This window comes from Marmota monax, unplaced genomic scaffold (genome assembly GCF_021218885.2).
Source record: "Marmota monax isolate L192 unplaced genomic scaffold, Marmota_monax_Labrador192_F-V1.1 WCK01_AAM20220418_F8-fsc00063, whole genome shotgun sequence".
In the NCBI taxonomy this organism is placed as follows: Eukaryota; Metazoa; Chordata; class Mammalia; order Rodentia; family Sciuridae; genus Marmota; species Marmota monax.
The window spans coordinates 2541155-2563254 of record NW_026693726.1 but is presented as its reverse complement, the minus strand read 5'-3'; the positions used below and the strand labels follow the sequence as shown (position 1 = coordinate 2563254).

Sequence of the window (22100 nt, the reverse complement as noted above, 5' to 3'; positions counted from 1 at the left end):
GTTTCAGCTAAGGGCTAACCCTCTTAACAAAATCCAGAAGTGGAGGTACAGTAAGAGAATGCAGAATGGATTTGCCTTTAATCAGCATGTGGTGTGATAGGACAGGGTGGTGGTGTACCAGAATTGGGTGGGGAAGGACAGATCTGTCAAAACACGAGAAGAAAACTTGATGTGCTAAGAAGAGATGACACTGGGTTTAAAATAAAGCTTCATAAAAAGCTATCCAGTTGGGCAACACCCAATCAAAATAGTGCCGCTAATGGACTAATTACTAGCACAGAGATATAACTGTGAATTACACACAAGAACAGAGGAGGAGGAGCAGGGAGAGGCAGAAAAGGATTGGGGGAGGTCTATCAAAGGTAGATGAAAATTTGGCTTCACATCAGATGGATAAACCAGGCCAAAGTTCTAAAAAAATGTTTTTGCTAGCTTATCTTTCAGTAAAACATATGCTTTCTTTTGTCCTGTGTGTTCATCTATGAATGCATATGATTAGAAAACCATCAGTGAAAGCAAATATATAGATAAATTAGGGAATAATTACTCATAATATAAAATAAAATTATGAGTTTTACAAAAAGATTCTCCTTGAGGTTTCTTTAAGTGCCATTTAGAATATTCTTCAGTATGTCAAAGATTTTCATAAAGTAAGGCCAGTTCATGTATTAAGAGAGAAAAGATTTCAGTAGAGTTGGTTTGATATAAAGAAATTCCAAGAAACACACACTACTAATAGCAAAGGGAAGTAGAAAGATGCAGCCCACTTTCAGCTGTAATACGGGGTCATTTTAACAGCCATGTCAGTAAGCTCTCACTTTACCATGAAGAATTCATTAAGTAGAAAGCAAGTCAATAAAAATGAGCTTTATTAAAAAGAACTGGTGTAATTAAAGGTATTGGTGAAAACTAGCTCAGTTATGAAGGGGAAATGAGTCAGCAGAGAATTTAAGAAATAAAAACATATACCACAGGATCTTCTCCCAATTTTAAGTTATTTTGGAAAAAGAAATCTGGTATGCTACATAATTTGTAATAGACAATGTGAATGCCAGCATGATGGAGGAAGAAAGTGCTTATATAAAACTGTCATTCTTCCAATAATGGTGAATTACAGTATTGACAGTGCTGGCAGCCCTAGGAAGCTATCCACAAGGACAGTGGGAAAGCCCAGCTCATGGTTGCTGATGGGAGGAGGCGATTTTCATTAATACTGTTCTGTGTTACAGTCTAAATAAGAATATTTTATCTCTGGAATACTGAAAGCTGTACACTGGGGAAATATATTTAAGATGTGAGGATCTTAGATCAAATGATATTTCTGTGGGAGGGGGAGGGAATATGTAGGTTGATCACATGTTAGAGCATCTACACATCAAAGGGCAGCAGAGTGGCTGTGCAATATGGCTTTTTAAAAGAATCGTTCTGTCCAAGTTCCTGTGGTCTTAGTCACCTGATTTGAATATGGTGCAAAAATCTACATGCCTCAAGACCAAGCAACACGTGTGCTTGGCATCTTTGCAGGCCTTGGATATATGGATGTGCAAGGAAGGCAGAGGAACTGTGAGTAACCAGCACCTTTCTCCCTGGGGAGCTTTAGCTCTGTGTGGTCTTGTGATCTGAACTCTGGCCTAGAACACAGAGAAATAGCTGACGGCTCGGATTAGCTAGTGACGCCACATGATAAGCCAGTGCCTGGACCAATACCTTCTAACAGAGTCTCATCAAAAGGATTAAGTGCTCACTAGCTAAGAAATAAAATTAAAAGGTGAATCTGTAGGTGCTCCAAGCACTAAAGAGCTTAGGGCAGTATTCTACTACCTGCCTCACCCTTGTGCCAAGGACATCAGGTTGCAAGACAGGGATGATGAAGAGGAGCATTGTGAGCTGAAGGGAGATGGAAGCAGTTTGGAAATTTCAGCTACAAAAGTCATAAATAATCCACCATCACATCAGTTAAAGGGGAAGGGGCTCTACAAATTGGAATATGATGTTTTCAATAAAACAATCTTTCTTGCCCACCTCAGAGTTGCTGAGATAAACGAATGAAATATTGTCCGCAAGAGTAATTTACAAACTTAAATCTTCTGATAATTTATTGTGGTATGTGGCCTAAAGAGTTAAAAAAAAAACTTGGAAGCATGTGGAGGGGGGAGTATCTGAAAATGGGTAGGCATTTATCCAGTCTCTGGAGACGGCAGGCATTTTCCTCTTGAAATATCTGCCCACGCGCATCACAACTGCATATTTTAGGGAAGTAAAAGGGATATTTTATCCTATAAGAAGTAAATAAAAGTTAGTGACTGGATTTGGGGGATGAGTTATTTCATGATCTGACTTCTGTCAACTCACTGTGTGTGATATGTCAGGAAAAAAAAAACAGGGAAAATCTGGTGCATCTGAGACTTAGTCTTACTTAAAGAATGAAATGACCTTTAGCACTCACCATTCACGATCTACTGCTCAAAAGCAAAAACAAACCACACTTTCCAACTCTAAGTAGGTTAAGGATCCTGTGTTTTGCAACTTTATTTTGTGGCTTCTTACACAGAAGAGGTGTACAGTGTTCACTTAATGGGTATGTTTGTTGTGGGGAGAGAGACCAAGAAAAGATAGGCTGGCTTGAGCTTAAATTAATCCATGACTTTTGATATATATAAAATGAATTTCTACTCAACATTCTCACAGATGAGGGATCTGTATGCTAGTACAAAAGGCAACATTAGAACAGAAGTCTCCCCAGTGGATTAAATGGTATGTATATTCATCAAAAGATAGAAGAATGTACATAATATTATTCATAACAGCCAAAAAGTAGAAGAGATAAATGTAGGATAGTCACATAATGGAATATCATACATCCTTGAGAAGAATGATGTGTGGCTATGCTCAACACTATAGACAGAGAGAATATTGAACAACAACAACAAAAAAAAAACACAAAACAGGATAATAAGATTCCACTTATGCAAAGTACAAAAATAAGCACAACTAAATTATGTTGTTAGAAGACAGAATAGTAATGATCCCTGGGAAGAGAGCATGGTGGGGCAGGAGGCTGCTGGGATATTAGTGTGTCTCTTGATTAGGATATTGATTACACAGTTGTGTTCAGTTGGTGAAAATACATCAAATGTACACTTATGTACAATTTTCTGCATTACACTGCATTTCAGTGAGAATTTTTTTTTTAAAAGTGGATTAGTCTATAAGTTGATAGGATACAATTAGATTCACTTTGACAGATTCCCTGATACCAACTGTTCAAAACTTTCTAGTTCTCACAGATCAGGATGTAACTGATGAACAGAAACTCCATTTCTGAGACTTAGTAGCTAAGATACAGAGCATATAAATAAATTTTTTTACTCTTACTATAAATCATGGATTCAATAAATATATCTGTAAATTCACTGCATTTATAGAGACATGGATATTACTAACTCAACATATGATATTTTGGTAATTTTTATTTTATTCCTTTTTTGAAGTGTCTTAAGAACTTTAGAAATTCCAAATCTCCTATATGGAAGAAATCTGGAAAAAATGAATCAAAACCATCTTTAAATTTATTTAAATTGACAAAGGACTTTCCCACTGATATGTGATGAGGGTCTCATTTAATATTAATTTAGAATCATAGAAGATAGCCTTTGAAAAGATGAATGGATAAAGAACATGTGGTGCATATACACAATGGAGTTTTATTCAGCCACAAAGAAGAATGAAATTACATCATCTGCAAGAAAATGGATGGAACTTGAGAACATTATATTAAGTGAAATAAATCAAACTCAAAAGGTCAAGGGTTGTATGTTTTCTCTCACATGTGGAAGCTAGCAAGGAAAAGGGGGGAAAAAGGTAGTGGGGGGCACCTCATGAAAATTGAAGGGAGATCAGTAGAACAGAGGAAAGGGACCAGAGGAAGGGATGGAGGGAGGGAGAGGAGAAATACTGGGGATGGTATTGGCCATATTATATAGCTAAATTGTGTGCATGTACAAATATGTAATAACAAATTCTGCCACTATATATAACTATAATGCACTAATAAAAATATATGGAAAAAATAGTAAATGACCATATAGTAAGCATATCCTTTGACCTGTTGGATACCAGGTGGCTGATCAACAAAATGATCAGACACCTGGTACCCAACAGGTCAAAGGATATGCTTATGGCCATGAGATGTTCAAAAGCAGAATATGGACTAACATTCAGTTCCCTAACTACTTATCCAATCCATTTCATTCTAGCCTCTGGCATTCCTTTTACTGTTGATTCACAGAATTATGAACAAGGAAAAATAGATAATATAAAATTAAGTTATAATGTGACAACATTACAATTTTTATTCATTGTAATATTCATATATTCTAAAGAGCAGGACTAACAAATTATGTGTTCCTGAGTGATTATTAATTTTTGGAAATTAGCTAACAGTTTAGAAACTCATATGTAAACAGTATCACTTAAAAAAATACTAATGCTTTTATATTGGAAATTACATTTACTGTGACCAATGGGGGCTGTGTGGCCTATTTTATTTTCTTATTCAAGAACATACATTGTCAGAACAGCACCGGATGACCAACCAGAATAGAATTCATCAGGCCCTTCCACATGTGTCTGAAAACATAGCTGAGACGGATTTGGTGTTACTACAGAGCAACTCACCTTGAGAACATTTGGCTATTTTTACCTGACAACACCCTTTGAAGGACTATTTACCTGCTGTGGGTCATTTCTCTGTGTAAATAGAAATAACCACCTGAAATTGAAACTGTTTACCCACGTCATTCTCTTTCCCCGGGAGTCATACAGCTTTAATTTGCTTACTACAAAATAAGATGGATTTGTTAGGTTTCATACAATTTATTTTCTGGTCATGTACTGTGGTTAACATCCTTTGACTTGGTATTGTGACCCTTATCAGATTATAAATATGTTTCATTTTTCATGACTGCATAACATTATGATATGATTCAGTACACTTCTAACAATAGGACATGAGAGATTAAACTAGACCTTAAAAAATGGCCATCAATGAAAACAGAAATAATAACATAAAATACTGAGGTAGATGGTAATGTCTGACTGCATTTCCATCCTAAGGCTCCCAGATGATGGGGTGTAGACTGTACTTTGCTCTCAAGTCTGAAGAAATGGTTACCTCTCTCCTGCTATTGTACTCATGGATGCCCTGATGGCCAGAGGCCCAGTGGACATGTAAAGACAAATGCTCATAGCAGCAGCCAATCTGAGAAGGGGCTTCTGAGTACTGTGGAGATTTTATTAGAAAGAAGATTAAATGCACACCTTTCCAGTCCTAAACAAGTGCAGAGGCATGAGGTGACATTAAACCATTTAACAAACAAGATTGAGCACTGGCTCTCTTTATTTTAAATGAGATAATTCATGACAGGGACTTAGCATGGTCACCAGTATGTAACAAACACTTTATTTAAATATCACTAGGGTTACACCTCCTGCAGGAAGTGACATTAAAGCTGGCACTGGAAGGATTAACCTGCTAGAGGGGGTGTGGAGTGTAGAGAGTAGGGACAAAGGAAAAGGAGAACAGTATTGCCCTGGGACACTAAGAGGTTCAGAAGTGGGGGGGGGGGGGATCAAATTACAGGGGACACGACGGGGCTACCCAGATGAGCAGGGAACAGAGCATGAGAAGCTCCATCATGCTCAGTGTAGAGGTAAAAAATCCTAAAAAGCAAAGTTTTTCCCACTGTAGGCTCTCATCTATTAGTTAGCTCTGAAATCACTTTTATTGGGTTTCTGCCAGCACTACTTTTTCAACAAAAGAGACCATAATAGAATAGGATAAGACTGAATAGAAAAATGCAAAGTTTGTTTATATATATATATACTTGTTGGGTGGTGATGTTAAATTTACTTCTCATTGTGAGTCACAGTCTAAAGAGCTTGCAGACTGCTTCATTAAAAGCATCAAAGCAGAGGAACGATAGGTCTTGTGCTTTGGAAAATCAGTTTGGCTGTTGTGCAAAAAGGAAAGGAGGGTGACAGATCTGGGTACAGGAGGCACAGTTGCAACAGTCAGGTGAAAATGCTGGTATTCAACTGGGCATGGAACTCATGAAGATGGACAGAAGTTCTAATGAGAGACACCAGGTTATGGGGGAGGACAAGATTAGAAGAAGGTGTCAGAAATGCAATCCAATTGTCTTAGTTTCTGCCTTAGACAACTGGACAGGTCTTACTGTCTCTAGACAAGGAATGCCAGAGCAAAAGAAGGTTAGGGAACAGAAGATGATGATCAGATTAGGACATACTGAAACAGAAGTTGAAAATATAAAGAATGTGCTCAATTTGCATTACTTTCTCTATAGAGAAAATTCATTATAAATTGTTTATTGTTTGATAATAATAGTATTTAAATGTACTAATGTTAGAATACATAGGTGTATGTGTGTGTGAGCGTGTGCAAGGAAATACAGTAAGTACATAAGGGATGTGCAAATGCCAAGAATTTGGAGACAAAGTTTTAAAAAGACATTCTAAAGCCAAGCCAATGCAAAGAAAAATCATTATTAGTAGAACAAGGTTTATAAAGGTTAAAGACATATGTATGAGCATCTAGCACAACACCTGACAGATCATAGATGCTCAAAACAGTTACTTTTTCTTTCCCTCTATTTTCCTATACCTCATCAATAGATCTTAAGGTACAGCTATTTACATGGGTAATATGACAGGACACTTGATAGCCAGATTTACAAATAGCTGATTCATAAAACTGAGTATATTCTCCTGTATAAAGGCAAGAAGTTAATGGACAAATTCATGATACATCTCTAGTAAATGTACAGAAACTTAACATATGCATTTTGTGTATCTTGCCTCTGTCTCATTTTAAGCCTTTTCCTTAATTCCATCACCTAAAAATTTCAAAATACTCAAAATTTTTAAAAAAGTCCAAAGCCTATAGATAGGTAGGTAGATGGTTGAAATTGATGGATGGCTGTATTTCTAATTATTAATCCAAGAACTATGAATTTGGGTAGCTGGGTCAGTTCCCTGAACCTTCTTTCTTTCTTTTTCTAAAAGTGTTTATTATGAATTAAATTCAGATGTACAAACTGACAGAGAGTAGTGTAATGAAATTCCATGAACTCATGCTTCAGCTTCAACAACTGCCAACTCATGCTCTATCTTGTTTTATCTCTGCCCTCACCCATACCCCCAAATCCTGATTAATTCAAAGCAAATCCCAACTACTATATCATTTTATTATAAACGTTTCAGTATTAATATCCACAGGGTAAAAACTCTTTTTAAAAAGATAACCACAGCTGGGCATGGCAGCACACACCTGTTTTCCCAGAGACTCTGGAAACTGAAGCAGGAGGATTCCAAGTTCAAGGCCAGCCTTAGCAACTAGTGAGACCCTGCCTCAAAATAAAAAAACACAAAGGAGTGGGAATGTTACCCAGTGGTAAAACACCCCTGGGTTCAATCGCCAGTACCAAAAAACAAAACAAAACAAAAAAACCATAACCCAGCCAGAGTGGTGGCACACACCTTTAGTCCCAGTGACTTTTTGAGGCTGAAGTAGGAGAATCTTAAATTCGAGGCCAACCTAGGCAACTTAGAAAGACCTTTAAAATCTAAAAATAAAATTAAAAGGCTGGGGATGAAATGCAGTGGTAGAATAACCCTAGGTTCAACCCTACAATCTTTAGAACTGCTAAAAAAAAAAAAAAAATAAGCAGGATATTTTTCAATAAGGATATACTTAAATATTACACATCCATTTAGACCTAAAAAGAACACCTTACTGTGCATAATTGAAATAAAACCTGAAACTTCAAAGTTTCTGAGACGTTTTATAACCATTACATCTCTCAAAATTCTTGAGGAAAAGACATTAAAATGAATGGCCAAGGAGGTGACTCAGGGGGTACAGCACTTGCCCTAGCATGCTCACGTGGCTCATCCCTAGCACCACAAAAACAAACAAACAAAAAAAGACTTCAGAAATAAAGCATTCAGCAGAGTTGCTGTGTCTTTGCTGGGCTCCAGTTTGCCTTCTGACTGGTTTGATCATCTCCCACTGCTTCCTCCTCCATCTCATTGAACACAGAGGCTGAAGATTAGTCTTCTAAAACACAGATCCAACATGTCACATCTTGCTTCAAAGTTTTCCACTGATCCCCACTGTCTGCAGAAGAGTTGAAATATCTAAAAGTGATGAGTGAGGATTAATACAATCTTCCCCAACTACTTTTCCAGTCTTGTGTCCCACGGTTCCTTCACCCCACTATCCTCAGTGCTCTGGCCATGTTGGAATAGTCCCCTCCCCTTCCTCATGCCTCTGTGGTTTTGTTCATGTGGTTCCCTTCTTATGAAGCACAATACTTCTTCTTTATCCAATATATAAATGCGAATTTGCAATGAAGAGATGAAGATAGGGAATGAGGCATGCCCTTTGCTCTCAGGGAACTCATGACCTAATGGTAAACAGATAAGTAAACAAACAGGTATGGTAAGTAGAGACATATTACTGTGTTCCAGGTTTGGTGATGACACAGGGGGGTTTTGTTGCGGATATGAGATTATTAGTCAACATTTGGAAATACAATGAACATAAAATATATGGAGAAAGGAAAGTTCAATCTAAGATTAAAAAAAATATTAAACATGTAGGATTAATAAATAGCCATAGGATGACTACATCCAAGAGATCAATTTGAAAGCATCTGCAGTTTATTACAGGTAAAGCCTGCAAGAGATTGTAATCACAAACTCAAATATACTTTAAGAAGGCTTTGTTACCAAATCAACACAAACTCTGTGGGAACCAAACTGCAAGTGTTGGCTGGCAAAGGGAGGCTGAGCAATTGGACTTACACATGACAAGAATGAAGCAATTACTTCTGATCAAGAACAAAACATACTAACAAACATGATCAGAGAAGGAAGGAGTTCAGTGTGATGCTGAAATCATGCTATCAAATTTAACAGTAGGCCATACTGGCTGCTGCATATACTCTGATGTCATTTAAATAATGAAAATGGTTTTAAACTCGGGGTATAAAAAGCATAATGCACACCAAAGAATGGTATTTTATTTAAAGTACACGAGTACATGTGCACCCTCCCCACCAGATATTTATGTGCTCCCACCTCCCAGGTTAAGGAACTGAACATTACTCGTAGTTTGGAAGTTCCCAGAACTCCCTCCCCAACTGTCTTTCACTCCCTTCCAATGAGCGGCAGATATTACCTTGCTTTTTGAGTAATTTTTCCTTATAATTTTGCCATCTAAAAAACACTTAGTTTTAGAAAATGAACTAGCATGAATTAGCAGTCCAAAGAAGGAACAATACTGCTCTTGACAGAGGGTGAGGAGAAGAGAGATAACAGGGGTCTAGTCTGGTTCAGGTTCTTTGAGCATTTGCCGAGCCTCTACTACAGAAGTTGGAGGGAGCTGAGAAACAGAGGCTTGGCAGTAGTGTTTGAACTGTCTGTGGTGTGAACCAGGAACTGACATCCAACAGGTCTGTGGTTCAGGTGTGTGCTGCTCTAGTTTAATTTTTATTATAGTAAAATATCTGTAACATAAAACTTAACCCCCCACTTTTGTATCAGGAATTAAACCCAGGGGCACTCTATCACAGTCATGCCTTTTTATTTTGAAACAAGGTCTCACTAAGTTGCCCAGGCTGGCTTGAACTTGGGATCCTCTTGCCTGTCTCTCAAGTAGCTGGGATTATAGGCATGCACCATGACACCCAGCCCATTTTAACCACTTTTAAAGTACGCAGTTCAATAGAATGAAGCACATTCACATTGTGTAGCCATCGCTACCATCCATCTCCAATTTTTTTTTCATCTTCCATCACTGAAGATCTGTATCCACTGAGCATTAACTCCCCATTCCTCTGCCCCCATATCCCATGGCAACCACTGCTCTATCTACTTTCTGTCTTTATCAAATTGACTACTCTAGAGACCTCATATAAATGGAAATACACAGTATTTGTTTTTTAAATTTTTTTTTTAGGTGGACACAATATCTTTATTTTACATTTATGTGGTGCTGGGGATCGAACCCAGTGCCTTGTGCATGCTAGGTGAGCACTCTACCACTAAGCCACAACCCCAGCCCTCACAGTATTTGCTTTTTTAAAAAAACTTTTTTTTAGTTGTAGATGGACACAGTACCTTTATTTATTTACATGTGGTGCTGAGGATCGAACCCAGTGCCTCACAGGTGCAAGGCAAGCACTCTAACACTGAGCCACAACCCTAGCCCCAGTATTTGCTTTTTGTAATCTTTTTTCTTTTCACTTGGCAAAATGTTCACAAGGTTCATCCATGTTTTAAAATGCAGCAGAATTTCTTTCCTTTTTAACGCTAAATAGAATTCCATTGTGTACATAAATCATATTTTGTTTATCTATGCATCCATTGGTGAAGATGGGTATCCATCAATGGATGAATATACTTCTATTTTTTGGGTGTTGTGAATAACACTACTGAAAACATGGGTGTTTAGTCATCTAAGTTCCTAACTTTAGCTCTTTGGGGTGTATAGTATACACAAAAATGGAATTGCTGGACTATAGTTCTATTTTAATCTTTTTAGGAACTACCATATTTTCTGTTATTGATTTTTAATTTAATTCCAGTTTTGCAGAGAACATATTTGTATGAAGAGAATTTCTGTAAACTTTTTGAGGCTTGTGTTGTGGCCTAGAATTTTATGATCTATAGATGAATGCCCCACATGGACTTGAAAACAATGTGCATGAGATGCACATTGTTTGGAGGAGCGTTCTCTACATATCAGTCAGGTCAAGCTGGTTGAGTGTGTTGAGTGTTCCATATCCTCACTGATTTTCTTCTATATGTTCTCTCCATTATTAGGCAAAGGTTGTTGAAATCTGACTGTAATAGTTAATCTGTCTATTTCTCTTTGCACTTCTATCAGTTTTTACTTTTTCTATTTTGAAACTCTGTTTTAGGTACATAAGCATTTAAAACAGTGTTCTCTTGATTAATTGGTCCCTTTATTATTATGCAATGATTTTCTTTATCTCTGATAATATTCTTTGCTCTGAAGTCTACACTCCTTCATATTAATATAAACAGTTCAGCTTTCTTTTGATTTTCCTTGAATATCTTTGAATGCAGATAATACCCATGTATAAAACAGATGATCATCTCTATGAAAAATCTGATGAAAAGCCTAACACTGATGCCCTAAGATGTTCTGAGTAGTTGAAATATCACCTCTAGAGCAGTACAGGCTCCTTGGACCGCACTCAACATCACCTGAGTGTGGTTAGAAAAGTAAATTTTCAAGATCTGCTTAAGATCTACTAAATCCCAGGAAACTATCTCTAACAAGTATACCTGGGAATTCTGAGGCATGCCGAAGTTTGAGAGTCACTGCCTGCACTCCCTTACAGCTTCTGATTCTAGAATAAGTATTTGAATCAAAATAAAACCAAACAGTACTTCTTTGGAGGGTGAACCAACCAAAACTCTCCCTAGTTAGAAAGGTATTTCTGCAATCCACATTTCTATGTTGTTGCCCTAAAGGCCAATTTTTGCATATGTTAATCACATATTAATACTTCTGATTAAATATAACAACAGATTAAATAATTGTACAAAGAACTAAAATTGGTTTTAAATAGAGCTGTATTGCAGGACTACGGGGCAACATTCAACGCTTTGAATTTTCAGCTGTGGTTTTAAAGGTAGGAAATACTGCTTGTGGAAACATTATAATGAATTTTCACTGCATGTAACTAGTGAGTCTTGGGGATGAATCAGAGTTGGGTCTGACTCAAAAATTCCCTCCTTTTAAAACAACTCCGTAGGGCGGAACTTTTGTTTTTCTTTAGGTCTAGTACAGTAGGTGGGCGACTTTCTGAGTAAAGTTTTCCCACTGTGCCATTAGTCTGTGTATACATAGTCTTTTGAGTGCTATCCCAGGCAGGTGGGATTCTTTTTCCTTTTATTTAACTTTACTTTTATACCTGGGGAGCTTCTTTTGCAGCCTCTGGCCTATTGTTTTTTTAAAGCTCCTCTCAGGTATGGGCTGCACTTGGCTCCTCACACATATTAAGTCATCTAATCCCCACTCTAGCCCCTCTGGGTGGGTATGACACGCCTTGTCACAGACAGCTGGAGTTAACGGCCTCACTGCCAGGGAGTCTTCGAATGAACTGGCAGATCAACTCCCTAATTCCAAGTCCCAGAAAACTCCCCCCAGGGCCACCCTAGCAACTGATTGTAACTTCAAAGAAATGATAAAGGGAAAAAGAAAATCTCAGGATCTTAAAAAAAAAAAAAACAACAACAACAACCAAAAACTGTTTTTTAAGTTGAAAATTATAACAGACATTCAACAGTAAACAAGTTAGTTTATTTCAGAACAGGACATGTTTCTAGGCATGAAAACAAAAATCCCAAACCAAACAACAAAAACAACAACAAAAAAACCAAGGGAGAAGAAAGTCTTGGCCGTGCACTCTGAGATAACTGCATGCAAACACGCACTCTGCCACAAAAACCTCATGTCAAAGATGCTACTCCCAGGCACAGTTCCTGATGTCACTTCAGTATGCTGCCTTCCATTTAACATAGGCTACTTATCTGTATTTAAAATGAAGTTTTATAGCTGGGTGTGGTGGCGCATGCCTGTAATCCCAGCGACTTGGGAGGCTAAGACAGGAGGATCACGTTCAAAGCCAGCCTCAGCAATGGCAAGGGGCTTAGCAACTCAGTGAGACCCTGTCTCTAAATAAAATACAAAATAGGGCTGGGAATATGGCTCAATGGTTGAGTGCCCCTGCGTTCAATCCCTGGTACCAAAAAAAAAAAAAAGAAGAAGTTTTATCATCATCATCATCATTGTTTGCAGTGCTGGGGACAGAACCTAGGGCTTTATGCATGCCAGGCAAGCCCTATACCACTAAGTGACACCCTAGCCTTCAAGTTTTATTTTTAATAGGAGTCTTTTATTTGGGTCATTAATTGAGACATAGCAATAATTGCAAATTGTAACATTTCATTTATATTTTATTAATCAAAACCCTTCATTTGCAGAATCATATTAAGAAATTAGAATCAAGTACTAAGTACTTATGCCAAGGTTCAGGTGTAAAGTATGGATGCTATTTAGCCAACTGAGACAGCGTCAAGGGTGGTTTTCTTGGCAAAGAATGCTAAACAGAGCTCCCATGCCTCTTATAATTTCCTTGTATCAGGATCAAAAATAATATTTAGTATTTGCTTTATACCTTACACAAGAATTTTTTAAAAAGCCCATCCATAGAATAATCAATGGTCAGTAAAAGAATGTAAAGCCTAAAACGAGATTCCTTGGAAGATAGAGTGGTTTGCACTTTCTGCCCTGGTCTCTTTTTCTAGTAAAAATGGATTTATAGTAAAAGTGTTTTCAACGTGCTACAAACAGATTTAAAAGAATCATTTGGCTTGAAAGAATTTTAACAACATTAAAGAAGAGGAGGCTGTAAAAGTAAAACCAAAAAGCATGTGCACAAGAACATGAAATCAGGAAAAAAACAAAAACCTCATAAATTGTCTACACAATCATGAGTAATTACTGACTTGGTTTGTTATAATTTCAGATTAATCCCTCTTAAAACATGTGATTTACATGTGACCATTTACACAGCTCTTATCTATGATTTCTTTTTTTTAAATGTTTATTTATTTTTTAGTTGTAGTTACACACAATATTTATATGTGGTGCTGCTGAGGATTGAACCCAGGGCCTTGCACATGCTAGGCGAGCGCTCTACCACTGAGCCACAACTCCAGCCCCTTATCTATGATTTTAAAAATGATCAGTTCAAAACTTAATGAATTTTCTTAATATTGAATTTTTTAAAAAAATTTTTAAGTTGTTGATGGACCTTTATTTTATTTATTTATATGTGGGGCTGAGAATTGAACCCAGTGCCTCACACAATGGGTTCTAGCACTGAGCCATGACCCCAGCCCTAATATTGAATTTTTAAACCTTTGAAATCTTATATTTCAGTACTGCTCTTTTAACATTTAAGCAAAGCTGCATGACCTAGGGAAAATTCTATCTCTTCTGATGATTAAATTTCGTAATTGAACATAAAAACATTTGAAACTAGAAGGGCCATATAAATGAACTGTCAGCATATATTACAACATTACAATGTTGCTTAGGTAAGAAAACGCTCCTTGAAGAAGTTGGCACAATGAGAACCAATTGGAAAAACAGAGGAAGTAAGCAATCACTGAAATAATGAGCAGGAATTCCATTAAGGCTCCAGGCCAGGTATGCGAAGGAGGTGAGATAGACATGTAGGACTCCAAGATTAAACGTGTGGGACTGGACTTTGTGAAGGCCCTGCCCACATGCATCTAACAGTGCTATATTTGGTATCAGAGTTTGACTGAAGTGCTGTTTACAAAGACATTGCTCTTTGCTAGCTCTTTCCTTTTAAATGCTAAGGATTTTGTTTCAGCCACAGTGTCATCAAGGGAGCATGTTCACAAGGAGAAGAAAAATAGAGCCATGTCTGGAGTTAGTGTTACATTAAGACACAATTAGTGTTCACTTTTAGTGTCAACAACAATTTAAAAAGCTACATTTCATATAAAGACAGGGATGACAATGACCATGAGGTCATCAAGTCCCTATGCTCCTATCAGTAGGTTCCTTTGGAAACTGCTAATAAATGTAAGATTTTAGAAGCCAACATAATGACATGATATAAAAACAATTTTAAAAATTTGATATTTATGAGTATGGGAGTATGGAAGAAGGCGTTGTTCTGAAGCTGCTTCTAGAATTGCTACAGAGCATTGGAATCTAGTTCAAGTTAACATAACATCCTGGAGACATTATAAGCTAAGTATTGGTTCTGAGCATACAGTTGTATTACAAATGATTATATAATGGATAGAGGTCAGCTCCATGGATTTGGATACAGTCTTTGAAACATTGTTTCTAGAAGAGAAATGAAGCACTGGAAATGTTGCAGAGTACAACCTAGTTAAGGAATGGCTTTTCATACATGAATTTCAATAAAGTAAGTATTAAGTACTGTTCTACCAACACACCCACCCCCCATTACCTACAATGTAAATGTGATAATCTTAGTTTGTAAGGTAGATATTAGTTCCACTATCCAATCCCTAAGTTATAGAAAAGGGTCTCATTTTCCTGTTGATGACGCCTGCTATATAATAAGAAATGAACCAACTTGCTACCAGCTGACTGTATAACCCTGATAAATCACTCAACTCTGTACAGCAATTGCAAACTCAAACTGGGGCACGCTGGAGGTTAGATTAAATTACTTACAAAGTTTTCTCTAATAAATAAGGATTGACAACTGGCCATGACAGAAGTAAGAGAAATAAACTTAAGGTATTTACTTTTCCCATACCTTACTAATTACTTGGTAACTTTACATCATAATTATACTTGATCCTTCCAAGACCAAATTCAGATATACATATTCTAATCTCATAAGCAGCAGCAGAAAAAAAAGTGGTAATGCAGAGCACCGCCAGAACAGCCCTGATATTTGAATTCCATAATGCATTCCTCAGTTCCAGCAACCATTACAGGTAATTTTTAAAAATGTTGTTTTGTTTCCCTTATCCTTTTAAAGAACTACATCCCTACACTTTTAAAGTAAATCATTTGGTCAGACACGGCAACTGGGGAAGCTGAGGAAGCTGAGCAGGAGGATGGCAAGTTCGAGACCAACCTCAGTAACTTAGAGAGACCCTGTCTTAAAACAAAAAAATAAAAATAAAAATAAAAAAGAAACGGCTGGGAGTGTAGTTAAGTAGTACAGCACCCCTGGGTTAAATCCCTAATACCACAAAAATAAATGAATAAACAAACAAATACATACTCTAAATCATTCAGTTTAATATCACACATGAGCATCTTATCTCTCCTGACACAGGTCCAATTCTGTGTACTTAAAAGATGGCACTCTGTCCCTCCAGGAGTTTACAATCCAATTGTCAAGTGGCATAGCATGACAAGGGCACAGTGCATGATGCATGGAAGGTCAGTGAAGACAGAACTAAGAACCAGCTTTTAGCCCGCGACCTGCGCCAGCTTCATGAAAGAAGGTTCCAATCGTGAGAAACCGCTAGGGAGTTTTGAATTAAAGAGATAAGACTCTTTAAAACCAGCTCCAGGAATGGCTCCTCCTAGCTCCAGCCTCAAGCCACCAAATGTTTAGCGAGGTTTACTGAAGAGGGTAGCGAGCAAGAGAGAACACGGCAGGGAGTGGACTTTTATTGGGGAATAAAAAATTCTGGGGAAAATCCCATCCAAAGAAGATTAAGGGGAGTGGCCATCCCAAGGTCAGGGACGACGATTGGTTCTTTGGGGTAGCAGACAGACACGCCTCTGCAAGGACAAGCCCTCGGACCTGGAGAAGGGTGGAGAAAGCTCCGACACAGCTGTGCCTAAGCGCCTCTCACCCAGCCAGGGAGGTAACTCAAATCACGTGTGAGGACAGCCTCCCACACCAGCTAGAGAATGAACATGCTTCTGGATAAAGGCAAACTCTTAATGGGATTTCAAGCACCAATAACTGTGATAGGCAAAGACAAGGAGAAGCTGAGGAGGAAGCAAGAACGATATCCCCTGGAGAATCCAAAGAAAATGGTGTGTGTGTGTGTGTGTGTGTGTGTGTGTGCGCGCGCGCGCGCGCACGCGCATGGAAAAGGCTGATTGAAAGCCTAGGGCCTACATCTAGGATCTTGGCTTCTTCTCTTAAGGAATATAGCCAATAGGAGAGGAATTTAAGAGGTCAGGCCTCTTTCTACAGGTATCTAACCTGAACTTGTGCCAATTAAATACATAATACAATACCTCTGGCAGACTGTATAGCCCAATGAACATGAGAATCACATTTTCTCACCACATCTATCCTCAGGACCTGTTATAGCACACTCAAATTTTTTTATATAAATAAGTCAATGGACAAATAGCTAGCTTGATTCATTAAAAGCAAATATGAATTGTGCTCCTATAAACATTGATGTGGCTGGTTGTAGATCTTTCGGATACACTGAGGAGTGGGTCATGGTGGTTCCACTCCTAGTTTTTTGAGGAGTCTCCATACTGCTTTCCAGAGTGGTTGTACTAATTTATGTACCACAAACAATGTATGAGTGTACCTTTTCCCCTACATTCTTGCCAACAAGAATTTGTATTCTTGATATTATTTGTATTCTTGATAACTGGTATTCTAGCTGGAGTGAGATGAAATCTCAATATAGTTTTGATTTGTATTTCCCTAATTACTGGAGATGTTGAACATTTTTTCACATACTTTTGGACACTTGTATTTCCTCTTATGAGAAGTATCTATTTAGTTCTTTTGCCATTAATTGGGTTATTTGTTTTTTGGGTGTGGTTTTTTTTTATTTCTTTGTGTAGTCTGAATATTAATGCCCTATCTGAAAAGCAGCTGGAAAAGATTTTTCTCCCATTCTGTAAGTTCTCCCTTACATTCTTTATTCTTTTGCTGTGCAAAAGCCTTTTAATTTGATGCCATCCCACTTACCGATTTTTTATTTTATTTCTTATGCAATAGCCAAGCTATGGAACCAACCTAGGTGCCTTCAACAGATGAATGGATAAAGAAAATGTGGTGTATATACAAAATGGAATGTATATATGCTCAGCCATAAAGAAGAATGAAATTATGGCATTTGCTGGTAAATGGATAGAAATGAAGATCATCATGCTAAGTGAAATAAACAAGACTCAGAAACTCACAAGGTCAAATGTTTTCTCTGATATGTGGAAGCTAGTTCAACATAAGGAGGAAAGAGAGAGAAAAAGGAAAAGATGGTGTGTGGGGGAGGGTGGAGAGAATTCCTTCAAAATGGAAGGAAGATCTGTAGACTGGCTGAAGGGGATAAAAGGGAGGGAGGAAGGATGGGCTACTGGAAGAACAATGGAATGAATATAACCTTACTTTCCTATGTACATAACATGAATATACTACCATCTTGTACATTCACAATACCCTAAAAAGAAAAAAAAAACTACAAATAGCAGAAAGATAAGCAGAATAGAGGAAAGGGAATGGGGGAGGGAAGAGAGGAAGGAAAGGGGAATTACTGGGGACTAAGTCAGAGCAAATTAAATTAAATTCCATGCTTTTATGATTATGTCAAAATGAATCATAATATTATGTATAACAAAAAAAGAACCAATAAAAAAGGTAAATATGAAATTTTAAATTTTGCTATTAGCGTATTTCTTAGTGAAAATAAGTCTTGTATGCTTTAAATAAATGCACACTTGAGTAATAAAGAGTTTTCCTTCCTTCCTCTAGGCTATTCAAAATATCATATAAATAAATATTATTAAGCTTTACATGCAAGGAGATGATTATAAACTTGTATAGTACTAGAGACTGGCTTTAAATATTATCAACTAGCTATTTATATAAAATTATTTTATTTTACTAGACATGGCATCTAATTTTAGAAAAACATTTTCCTATCAGTTTTTCATGGAAAAATGATCTACTACCCATATTTGTATTTGAAAGGGTTGTTTTGGGTTGGGGATGTAGCTCTGAGGTAGAATTCGTTTTTTAGCATAGATAAATTCCAGATTGTATCCCCAGAACTGAAAAAATTAAATAAAAAAAGGGGTTGTTTTAAGTTTGAAATACAAGAAAACCTTTTTACACTGGCCACACACACACACACAAAAAAAAAAAAACCAAAAACCAAAAAACTATACCTAATATTTTAGAATCTCCCTTTCTCCTTGGCCACTGAACTTGAGATTGGGAGGGATGCTAAAGTCAGTAAGTCTTGCTTCCTACCAATGGCAGCATTTAAGCAAGTAAGTATTTTTTTAAAATTTTTTTATTAGTTGCTCAAAACATTACAATGATCTTGACATATCATACATTTGATTCAAATGGGGTACGTAATCTTATTTTTCCACGTGTACAGATTGCAGGATCACATTGGTTATACAGCCACGTTTATACATAGGGCCATACTAGTGTCTATTGTATTCTGCTACCCTTCGGATACCCTGCTCCCCTGCCCTTCCCTCCCCTCCCATCACCTCTTTCTACCCAATCTACTGTGACACGTTTCTCTCTCTCTCTTTTTTCTTCCCCCTCACACCATCTTATATGTAATTTTGCATAACAATGAGGGTCTCCTACCATCTTCCGTGCAATTCCCCTTCTCTCTCCCATTCCCAAGCACCTCTCATCACCTTCTCATGCTCTTCCTCCCTACTCTATTTTGAGTCGCCCTCCCTTATATCAAAGAAGACATTCTGCAAGTAAGTATTTTAAAACAGCCATGATCTAAGAACACTCTTGTCCATCACGTGGTCAGTGCTATCTATGGGTCAGTTAGGGAAATAAAGCAATTAACTTATTTTGAAATAATTCTCCAGAAATTACTTCTGGGAAGGACCTTGAAACTCAGTGCCTGTAATTAACTCAGGTGAGGCTGTTGGAGTGGAGATTAGTAAGTCTTGACTGGTAAAGAAGAAAAGGCATCTAGTGTTTCTTTGATCACTGGTGGGACCTTTGGTAATCATTGGAAATGAATAAGAAAGTGAAGGGACTAAGTGTGAATCTTCTGTAATGACAGAGGAGACGCTCAAACAGAGCAGTGATTATGGGGTGAAGACTTGACTTCTTTCTACTTTTTCATATAAACACATAGAAATGTCCTATTTGATAGAGTGACAAGTGAGTTTCTGATTTGTTTAATGTCCAAACTCTTGCCTGATCCTATTGCACTCTGCAATTTGAAAAAGGAGATTTTTTTTTTTTTTTGTAAATTGCCCACACAAGGCATCTTGGCACATCTTTACTCACATATCTACATAAGACAATATTGGGGCAGCATTACTAATGCTGAAAGTGGTTCAAACAATCCCAGGATAAATGATACTACAAAAGAAACCCCAAATTTGGAATCCTAGAAAGGAGAAGTTAAAAGTCAGAATATAAATTTAAAAAGTGGAATATAAATTTCATTAGATATAACCTATCACATAAAATCAATTAATGTTTTGTAAAAAATGAGAACCTATCTTAACTGTGGAGAAATATCTGGGAAAATCAAAGACTGTGAAATATAAATTCTCTCATATAATTTGTTAGGGAAAAAGTCAGTTTAATACAAACAAAAAACACTCTGTGGGGTTCAAATATTTAATCCAGCCAATAAGTTTTGTGGTATATAATTTTTACTCAATAAGTATTAAGGACTATATGTGTGAATGAATGAAAACTTTATCATGACTTTTTGTCTTTTGAAAGCATAACAGGGTATTGTAATTACACTCTTCTACAGAGCATAAACTTTCAAATAACTTAATTTGTAAACATAATTTTATGTCAAATAAAATGATAGGACTAAAACCAGAAAGAAATATAGTTTTTTTTCCAAATTTTATACTGCTTTTGAGATTACTCATGATTGTATCTAGTTGCAAATGTTCAAAGACAAAATAGATTCAAGTTTTCTATTTATAAAACCAAATTAATCATAAATTAGCCTTTGATCAGACAGATGCCAGCATTTATGTTCCTTGAACCACAAGGAAATAAAGTTGTAATAAAGAAAATAAAGCTGTAATAAATTGCTCCAAAGCAAAGGTAAAATGACCATCCAATTAAGCCATAACTTTAAAAATCACCTTGAGGTTAAGTTGGGAAGAAATATGAGGAAAGGGGCCATTAAAGATCAGTGCTTTAAATCTGAGGTCTCCTCATTGACAATGAAAGATTCAGTTACTTTAACTCTTTTTCACTATTTCATTTATGAGTTACTTTTAAACAATATTTCATCACTCAACAGAGGAAATAAGGAATCTTTTAGAAGAAAAAAAAGCTATACCAGGCTATCAAAATCTTTGCTAAGAAAAATAAACTAATCAAGATTGATCTCCTGGGTCTCTCAGAAGTTCACCAATTCCAAATGTTCACATAAGTTTCACAAGAGAAGAAAACAAAAAAGTTTCCTTATAATACAGTACTTAATAAGTCATTGTGGGGGCACAGGAGTTAATAACAGCAGCATTCTGTAAAATACATTTAACTATAATTAAAATACATATAAATTTACTTTATTTTGTAAAAATCAAAGTTTCTCTTTCCCCAATACTAAGAAGTCTGTGTCAATTTTGTCTTTAAGCTCTTAAAGGATTTTTCTTTCTTTTTTTTTTTAAAGAGAGAATTTTTAATATTTATTTTTTAGTTTTCGGTGGACACAACATCTTTATTTTATTTTTTATGTGGTGCTGAGGATCGAACCCAGCACCCCGCACATGCCAGGCGAGCACGCTATCATTTGAGCCACATCCCCAGCCCCTTAAAGGATTTTTCTAGAACAATTTTAAAGCAAAGATTGTGTTGCTCCTAGCCATACTTTCAGTAAAAGAAGCTATTTTTCAAATTCATTATTTTTTAAAAATCAGCAATATAACTAAATAAATATGTTCACAAAGCAAACAAAAGGGAAGCTTCCTTTACACTTAAGCATACTGACCAGTAATTTCCTATCTTAAAGGTCTTCAATATCAGTTACTGATAGAGCACATGAAATGGTAAAAAGTACTAATTGCATTGCTGAAAAGAGACTATTTTTCCTTGTTTAAAAACATTCTTCCCGTTCCTTTTAAATTTTACCAGAAAGCATATTTGCTATAAATGCCACACAAATGGGTGGATAAATAGTTAAATACAACCAAAGGAGGTCTTAATCTAATGTACCATTGACTGTCAGCTAATCTCTCCTGGTTTAACAATCTGAGTTTAACTACTTCATGATGAATGAGACAGGGTGCAAATGACCTGAGTGTTTCAGCCCATAAAACAGGCTTAGGGAAATAAAACCTAACCTGCAATTTTGATCACCAGTCAGACTGGCCATCATGGGCAATGTAGTTAGGGTTTTAAAGGAATTGTCTAAGAGTAATATTAAGTAATGAAATTCTAATAATTTACATTTAAAGTACCATTTACCCTCAAGTAGCCTACTATATGCAAGATTTGCCATTACATAAG

The 22100-nt window shown here is 36.7% G+C and overlaps 1 protein-coding gene across 9 annotated transcripts in view; it reads right to left on the bottom strand.

Moving 5' to 3' along the window:
- Nucleotides 1-22100, bottom strand: part of Stau2 (staufen double-stranded RNA binding protein 2) — a 274753-nt gene that overhangs the window by 46511 nt on the left and 206142 nt on the right. Inside the window, exon 15 of one of the 9 annotated variants that reach the window (XM_058584402.1) lies at nucleotides 7944-8217. The exons of the other annotated variants lie outside the window; for them this stretch is intronic. Coding sequence (XP_058440385.1) covers nucleotides 8107-8217 — 111 coding nt within the window. The 3' untranslated portion in view covers nucleotides 7944-8106. Of the gene's footprint in view, nucleotides 1-7943; nucleotides 8218-22100 lie in introns of those variants that run through there. 9 annotated transcript variants of the gene reach the window in all.